The 9,242-nt window shown below is 34.5% G+C and overlaps 1 protein-coding gene across 1 annotated transcript; it reads left to right on the top strand.

Moving 5' to 3' along the window:
* The first annotated feature begins 2,371 nt into the window (after positions 1-2,371).
* On the top strand, positions 2,372-5,642 carry LOC132560132 (uncharacterized). Its single transcript, XM_060224781.1, has 5 exons — positions 2,372-2,585; positions 3,186-3,415; positions 4,252-4,403; positions 4,988-5,104; positions 5,414-5,642. The coding sequence occupies exons 1-5, from the start codon at positions 2,372-2,374 to the stop codon at positions 5,640-5,642; spliced, it is 942 nt and encodes a 313-aa protein (XP_060080764.1).
* Positions 5,643-9,242: the final 3,600 nt, after the last annotated feature.

Here is a 9,242-nt window from a genome sequence, read left to right on the forward strand (position 1 = left end):
AACTTTTTATACTTTAACAACCTAAAATCATTTTCGTAGGTTTGATAGTCTGAATTCAAATTGCCTCTTATACACAATAACTGCAAAAAACATTTTTTACACTAGTAAACAACAATAACAGAGCCTTTTCTTATATTCACATTTTGAAAAATTGTATTTTTGCAGATATTCAAACATAACGCGTTTTGTGTCATTTTAAATATATGTTTTAAAAAGTGCAATTAATTCAGAAGTAACCAACAAAGAAAATAAAAATAAATTAAAATAAATTGACAATTTTCATTTAAATAATGTAAATACGTTATTATGTAAATGTGGTCTTGTGGCCACGCACGTGACAACGAAAGCATCACGAGGACCACACATTCGGGATTGATGTTACAAAACACCGAGAGTTAAGCGTTTCTGAACAAGTGTAGGTACTTATGAAAACCCACATTGTGCGCTTTTTTTACTGCGTCCGTCAATTGTTTCTAAATTTAATGGACAACTTCTGATTAACCCCCATTCATTTATAATTAGCCGACAGAGACTATAATTGCATAGCTAAGAGAATTTAAGTCAGGGTGACAAGCTAACCAAACGTTTGTTTGTGACACCAACTGGAAACACGTGTGGCTCCTTCTACAAACTATCTTATCTTGTCAGTGTCAGTCACATATGTCAACAATATATAAAGGTCAATTTTCCTAATTTTATTATTGCTTCCCACTTGTAAATACCATGTGGCATGTCCTCTTGTCAGTTTACATTGTACATAAGTGATAAAGTTACTTAAATCTTATCTCTGTGAAAAAAACATATCTACCTTGGACTGTCGATTATAAACCAGACAACCTTCAACGAACAAACATGTCTTACAACTCGTCTCAGTTACCATTGTGTATATTGCTATGTTTTATCTTAAGCTATGTTAAAAGTAGCGGACTTCCGAGGCTTCTGGGGTCGTTCCACGTCAACCAGCCTGGATATGTTACAGTGGTCAGTTCAACGAATAGTACAGGGTATTCTCTTTTAATATCCAGCTTCAACGGAGTCCCTTTCTCAACAGACCACATCTATCGTGTTACGGATGTGCGGACTCATTTTGATAGTCTGTCCGCCGTACAACCAGAGTTAATTACAACAACTATTACATGGCCAAATGAAGTCAATGTGGTACCAGGTAAGAATACGCTGATGAATTTTTGATTGAAAAAAATATATTGTCAATTCAGCCAGCAAAATATTGTTGCACAATTTAGTGTTTAATCAATTTATAATCATTTCTTCTTAATTTGGAAAAGTATTTCAATCCCTATTGATACAAATATAGTAATCGTTATAGATTTTCTATCAATCTTGGTTTTCTTTATCCATACGTATTTATGAATACCTAATACATGGCACTCTTCATACCACAATATACCAATGCATTTAGTGGTGTTTTGTACACGACACGAAAATATCTTTTAAAAAAGTTTTTTCCGAGATGTTAAGAGGCTGTTTTGTGAAAACGTTGCGCCCAGCAATAAATTTGTAACTACCGCCTTGAGTTGGTTTATGAAACAGAATGATCAAAATCCCCTTCATCTGTTGTGATTCGCCCATTGTCTATTAGTGACAGGTATTAGTGAATGCTCTGTAAAACTTGAAACTTATTATTAGGGACATCTAAATACAATTAACCTTTTGGAATAATATAGAAAATTGTCCACGACACCGGTCTCTTGGCCCAATGGAGGGAACAAATACAATAGTTGATCTAAGAAATACACGATACTGACTATTTCTTCTTCCGTGTAAGACAAGTATGGAGTTTTCATATCTATGCTTTGTACAACATATTCTCTGATTGTTATAATTGGTGGAACAGACGACAAAAGGTGGGCATTCTCAAAGCATATATAAAATACCTTGCTATTGATATGCTACAACTAAAAAGTGTTGCATATGTCTCTTTTCATAAAGTAATGGCAGGTTATCAAGCTGGATAAAAGAATTGGATCTTGCACTGGTATTTGACAATTTTGACAATTTCTCTCAAATTGTATATGGGTTCAAGTGTTTTGTAATATAAGATTACTGCGCCAAAATGAAATTAATGGCGAGGTGATCTCTGAAGGTTGCCCCTGTACTCAAATTAAGTTCAACTGCAAACAAATGTTTCTTTGGAAAATGTCCTGTTTCAAACGTTTTGATAGAGGATCCGAAATCAGAATTAGGCACTTTAAATGGAATGGTCACTTCATTCACATTCATGAACTGAACATATTCCAAAGATTTCCGTTATTGCGTAAATGTGTTTTGACGTTGAGAAAAATATAAGAAAGGAAATTCGTTTCAATCAAAGCACATTCTGATTTTCATAGATGACGTGTTCGGCAGTTCAATGGTGTCGGTGGCGGGAGGATTTCTCGTACCATTCAAAACGAAAGGAACGATAACTCTGTTTAATACATCCGGAGACACTATGAAGGGACCTTACGAGATTACTACAGGCCATTCTGACCACGATTGGTTTTATCACCGCGTAAAGTGGGTGGATATGAATGGTGATGGAGCTAAAGATGCCGTTACATGCCGTGCAAAAACGTCAGTATTTGGTAAGTGTTTCCCCAGGTTTCAAAATTCAACTTTAACTTTAAATATCACGTTTTATCAAAAATATTTACCTATTATAAACAAACTGCTTTCATTTTTGCCATCTCATACATTAGCTAGTTTTAATAGTATTATTTGGTCATAAATATCAAAGGAACCTAAACTTTTGCTGTACATACTGATAGCCTGCCCTCATACCGTGTCCCTTTATACTGCCTGTTTTGATGTATCGTTGTATGTATTCATTGTAAACATTTGAACAAAACCTTACAAGACGATGTTATGGCCAATATTTGCAATTTATGCGCCAATTTAATAATAACGCATCTGACATTCGGAAGTTCATCTTTTAAACCAGCAATTTCTCCAGACAGATATTATTAAGTTTTTGCAATATGGATTGTTTAATACTTTTTTTTTCAAAATCAATTTCAAATTATATAAGAAATATAACCTAGAATGAAATATTGGAATTTCGATTTTCAACAGTTAATGAATCTTTCATATTCATTATCTGCCAATCAGTGTTATCTGTAGCCTTCCAGTTGTGAGGTTATAAAAATCAAATGAAAAATTATCCTTTAACACGAACATTTATGCAGGGGGATCAAGTGGTCAACTTGTTTGGTATGAACATCCCACATTGTTTCGGGACAACTTTTTATACCCGTGGACAGTTCATGTCATCGGTGAAGATTCTGATACCTTTTTTGACATTACGTCACTTTCGTCGCCTGACGGGATGTTGCCGTGTATAATAACGACAGGATATTTTTCGAACAAACTGAAAATCTACTGGACGACTGGCAGCAATTGGAGTAATCTCGACATGGTGAGGAAATGTTCAGCATTGTTTCACTAATTATATAGATATCGCTTTTGTCTTCACGATTGTATTAGATTAAATATTGAAAAAGATGTTAAGGTATGTTCCATTCCGGAACCTATGTTTCAAACGTGTCCTTTATCAGAATCTCAGAAAGCTTTGCAGGCAATACTAATCATAGATTACACTTACATCGCCCCGATTTGTGATAACGGAAAGCACTTCATGACATGCATGTCCTGGATTAAAGTTAAGCAAGGCCATCATGACGAACAGGTGTGTTATTGCAGAGAAGATAAGTAACATATTGAACTATACTGCGGAAATCAAGGGATAAGTAAAGACACGATTTCAAAACTGGGTTAGACAGAAATGATAACAATACCAACGCCGCAATATTTTGTCCAAAAAATGGGACACAAGTCATCACCAGATCGCTATCCGGGAGGGCCGTCCTGAACAGTTACCATTGATTATCAAGATCTCCTCCAAGGTACTCCAACACAGAAAAGTGCATTATTAATAATAAATGGTTATTAAGTTTACATGCAGCAACATCAACAAAATCATTTTTAAAAAAATCCATACAACATCAATGAGGATAAAAACAGACGTCCACGCATTTACAGATCAAAACAAAATAAAAGGTTGCAATGGTTATTTATATCTGTCGGGACAGACCAAAGACGATTTGCTCAATCTGGACAGTAGCAATGAGAATGAAGTTCCCATGAAATAACAATAAGCAGTAAATGGCATCTTTATTCAATTAAACAGAGTTATTACTTCCCTTTAATGGATAATAAATATATTTAACCAATGATATTCGATTGATGTTTTAGGTCCATTCCCGGATAATCGACAGCAGTATAGGTCACGTGTTTGATGTCCAGGTGGCTGACCTGAATGATGACGGTAGAGTTGATCTCTTAGTGACAGCTAACGGGATCTCACAAACAGGACTCTACATTTACGAGATTCCAACTGATTTCAGGTAAACCATTTGTCATAGTTGTAGATATACAGTACACCAACAGAAATGAGAAGACAGGAAAAGGAAAAACAAAGATCATTCCTACAGTTACTATAGATGAAAGGGGATAAATTTTCTTCTTAATGAAGTTTAAGACGAAAGAAAATTTCGACGTCTGCATTGTCCCGCAATCAGAGGCCATCTACATAGGGATAAAATAAGTTTTGGAAGTCCTGGTAACAGTAGATATTGTAGAAATCAGCCTTGACACTACAGAGACAGGGATCATTTGTTTGGTATTTATAGTAATCAGGGTCATTTACATAGCAGAAATGTGTAACATATACACACTTTATCATACACATTATTACCGTGTTTAATTCGTTTTATGTTAATTCCAGGTAGGCCTCAGAATACTGACTGGCTGAAACGTTCTGCTAATGTTGACATTTCTCTATGAATAGAGTCCAATGAAATCATTGTTAGCAGTGAAAACACCGACTAATGTTTTAAGAAAATTTGGGAAAAAATCCAATTTACACATGTTTTTTGGTGTGTTTTTTTTTCAATATTTCATTTGCATTGTGATGCTCGACTTATTGCAGAACCGGTACGTTCACAAGGCACGTGTTAAAATCAGATTTCCACAGCCACAACATTCTGCCAGGAGGGGGCGCTCCAGGCTCAGCTCAGATAATTAGGTCATCTACAACTTCCGTTGGGTAAGCATTGAAATATTGAAATTTAACAATAAAATACATTAACAAAACTGCAAGTCAAACTTAAAACCGATAAAACGAGTGTAAAGCGAGAGGAAATATCAACATGGAAACCCATGGAAACGTTCATGATTTATAAAATGATGTCCGAAACGGAAAAAGTTTTCCCTGTAATAGAAAACACCTGATATGTATATCTATCATTATTGTTCAATATATCTGCATTCATACCATGATAATTGAATTATATATTTGATTTTTGTGATTCATCAGTCAGTATGCATCTTTTCATTTTTTTCACTACATTACTAGCAAACCGATGATTCTGTTATCTGGTGACGATGATAGCCGAGCGTATTTATTCTCACCTGTAAATACGTCTTCCTCCGACTGGTCATACCGAATGGACATTTTCCTGGACATGCACAGCGGAACAATCGGAGGCATTGCCTATAGTGATGTGGACAACGATGGTTTCCCAGAACTATTTGTACCAGCCTACAGCAGTAACTCTGTATATGTGTATACTTTTAAACAATAAATATTTTGTATATATAAAACATCCTATATAATCATAATTGTTACTAGACATCATAAGTGTACAAAAATAGTCAGGGCCCAGAAAGATGTGCATGGAAAGCAAAAAGTTCTAACAATGTTAAGTAAATATCAAGTTGGTAGGTTATCAGACGTGGTTATTGCTAAGATTTGAAGTAAGTAACAGTTCATCTGTTGTATCTACGATACTGTAGATTTTCGACAATTGGATATCTTCACTAATCGTGGTCGAGGATATTGTAAATGGTCATCGCTTGTATTGTAGACGAGAACATCGCACAATGTAGTTACATTGTAGTTATATGTGTGTAAGGGAAAATAATCACTTTTTGGAAGTTGTATATGTGTTGGCATCTTTTCCATCACTATTTTGGATTTTGAATATTGAAATGTGATTTGATTTACGTTTCCATTTAAAAAATAATCTGTTCAATGTTGTTCTATCCGTGTATTGTTCCAATATTGACTTACCAATAAAGACAATGATTATGAACGTGTTGTCGCGAGAAGAAATATATATATAAGGCACAATAAAAATGGTGGGTACATATTTTTGTCGTTAGCAAATTCCTATCAGAACCAACAAATATTTTCACAAGATAATTTTTCGTTAATTATATTTAAATACTTGAGGATAAAGCTTCTGCAGCATGGACAGATAACTCATTCCATTAGCTGGGATGCGGATACATTATTCAAATAATTATATCAACGAGTGAATGCAGTACAATATTTTGTTTTTACCGTATAAGTGTTTAGCTCAGAAATCGGCAACTCAAAATATGTCACAAAGACCTTGCCAAGTCGTTTAATTTCACTTTCAGAAATAGTGATGACGTCTTGCCTATCACGAAATTTATTGACAACGTCCATAATATTTACCCATCGGCATTGGACACAAACGACTGCTACAGCAAAATCAGCATGGACAGCTTTCTATCAAGCTGTATGATAAATGTGATTATTTTAATTTCCTTCTTGTGAATTTCCGTTTCTGGATAGCAACATCCCTGCGTCCCCAACCTATTATGTGTACATGTCGCATTTGATTCGATATCCAAGGGCCTGTTCCCATTATCACATTGTAGATGGATAAGATGTTATGGTCGCCATAGTGCGATACAAGCCTGACCTGTTTGGTGTTTATTAGTTTGCCTGTTGGTTTTGTTATTGTATATCTCATTCTTATTTGAGAATGTGACATTACTAACTTTAATAAATCAAGATTTACATGACGACGGTTGTCGTCGATGACGAAAAAAACACTTCCTCTTCGGAACACCTGGTCTTATTCTTTTTGTACGTTTTAGGAGTCACCGTATAAACCTTTCTTTTGTTGATATTTTGCCTTATTTTTTTAAGATCGGAGTTTGGATTACGTTGAGATGTCGATAGCTTCTTGTTTTTATACTCTTAAGCATGACTGGTGGTTCCATTGCTGTTCTCACTTGTGAACATGACATCACTTGGGAATGGAGGCGACCCTGTTTGATGCACCATTCCCCAAGTTTTTGAAGAGTTGCTTTCGTATAGATACATTTCCTGTTGAACAAAATGTTTCGATTTTTTATATATGGAAGTTTCCCACCGAGTGCCGGTTGTTTATCATCTTTATCTAACTCGAGATAGATAAACAAGATAAAGAACCGGCACGATTGTTTATCTCATAACTTTTAAACACCAGAAATATAACGAGTTAAACTCTCCAAATGTAGTCACTAAATTCTGTGAGCTGCATCACAACACGACAAAATAGTGTTCGTAATGAAGGAGCAGCCATTATATATTTTTTGAAGAAGATATATCTATGTTTATTGTGATATATGTTTACATAAAATAACATTTAAAATGACGTGTTAGATAGATATGGATAGTGTTTGTGTGTTTTATTAATTGAATACTCATTTAAATCACCCCGCAGTGAACGTAATGACACCGCGAGGTCGAACACCAAAGCTTTGGCACCTGAATATTAAACTAAACACCTGGCGGAAAAATTACAAAGTCAGTTTTTGTCCAGTTATTTATAACTTTTTATTAACAATATAATAATAACAATATATACACTATAAGTGGCACCATACACAAACATTGTTACAAACACAAACATTGTTACACAAACCTTGTTTCACGTACAAACATCGTTACATACACAAACATTGTTGCAAACACAAACATTGTTACACAAACCTTGTTTCACGCACAAACATCGTTACACACACAAACATTGTTACAAACACAAACATTGTTACGAATCACAAACATTGTTAAACACACAAACATCGTTACACACACAAACATTGTTACACACACAAACATTACACCCACAAACATTGTTACACACACAAACATTTTTACATACACAAACATCGTTACACACACAAACATTGTTACACATACAAACAGTGTTACACACACAAACATTGTTACATACACAAACAGTGTTACACACACAAACATTATTACACATACAAACATTACACACACAAACATTGTTACACATACAAACATTGTTACACATACAAACATTGTTACATACACAAACAGTGTTACACACACAAACATTGTTACACACACAAACATTGTTACATACACAAACAGTGTTACACACACAAACATTGGTACATACACAAACATTGTTACATACACAAACATTGTTACACATACAAACATTACACACACAAACATTGTTACACATACAAACATTGTTACACATTTCAATAATACAACTTCACATAAAGACATAACAAATTTGTTAATTGTTAGACGGGTTTTTCACCTGTATTTGACCACTTACCTAAAGGTCAATAAATTTCCGCAATCATTCAAACAGTTTTTATATCACATATGTAGACCCTTGACTGTATAAGTTCAGATTATTTGTTTATGGTGCTGAAAACGAATCTTAATGTGATTCATTCCAAAAAGCGGATTTCGACCTTTCTAATGAAAATGGTAATTGATCGCAAAATGCCAATGGCCAAACCTTACCGCACTGTACCTCTTGAATAATGGAAGGTCATTTAAAGATTTTAACAAAATTAATTCCTGTGACCTCCAATGTTTGTTACCCAAAACAGAACTTCTTATTTTTGACCCCTATCGAAAACCGGAAGTTGACTAAGTTGACTAATTTTTTTTCTTATATCTTTGGATAACAACTGGTCTCAGTATGCAACTGACCAAACAATTTCACCTATCTGTACCTCTGAAATGTAGGTTTTTAGAAGAAGTCATTTTCAGCGTTTTTATTAAACAAAATTTACCACTATGACCTGGAAAGTAGGTCACGGTTATTCATATTATCAAACCCAATAGCTTATGACTTAAATGTTACCCAAAATAGCACCTTTGAATTTTGACCCATACCGAAAACCGGATATTGACAAAGCAAAATTCTTTTACCTATCACTGGTGATGGTAATTGGTCTTAGCTGAACAGATATTTTCACCTTGTGTCTCTTGGTTATTGGTTCAAAGCCATTTAAAGATTTTTTTTATAAATCGACACCTGTAACCTTAAGATCAATTTAATATATATTAACAAATGTGGGGTAGATAACGACCACAACATTCTCTATAT

The sequence above is a fragment of the Ylistrum balloti genome, unplaced genomic scaffold, assembly GCF_031769215.1.
Source record: "Ylistrum balloti isolate Yb309-2 unplaced genomic scaffold, AGI_CSIRO_Ybal_v1 Utg371020, whole genome shotgun sequence".
NCBI lineage: Eukaryota > Metazoa > Mollusca > Bivalvia > Pectinida > Pectinidae > Ylistrum > Ylistrum balloti.

Excerpts from the sequence above, each read along its gene's own strand:
- LOC132560132 (XM_060224781.1), top strand. The coding sequence starts at position 2,372 with ATGGTGTCGGTGGCGGGAGGATTTCTCGTACCATTCAAAACGAAAGGA. Across the intron at positions 2,586-3,185 it reads TGCAAAAACGTCAGTATTTG|GGGGATCAAGTGGTCAACTT; the intron begins GTAAGTGTTTCC and ends ACATTTATGCAG. Across the intron at positions 5,105-5,413 it reads TCATCTACAACTTCCGTTGG|CAAACCGATGATTCTGTTAT; the intron begins GTAAGCATTGAA and ends CTACATTACTAG.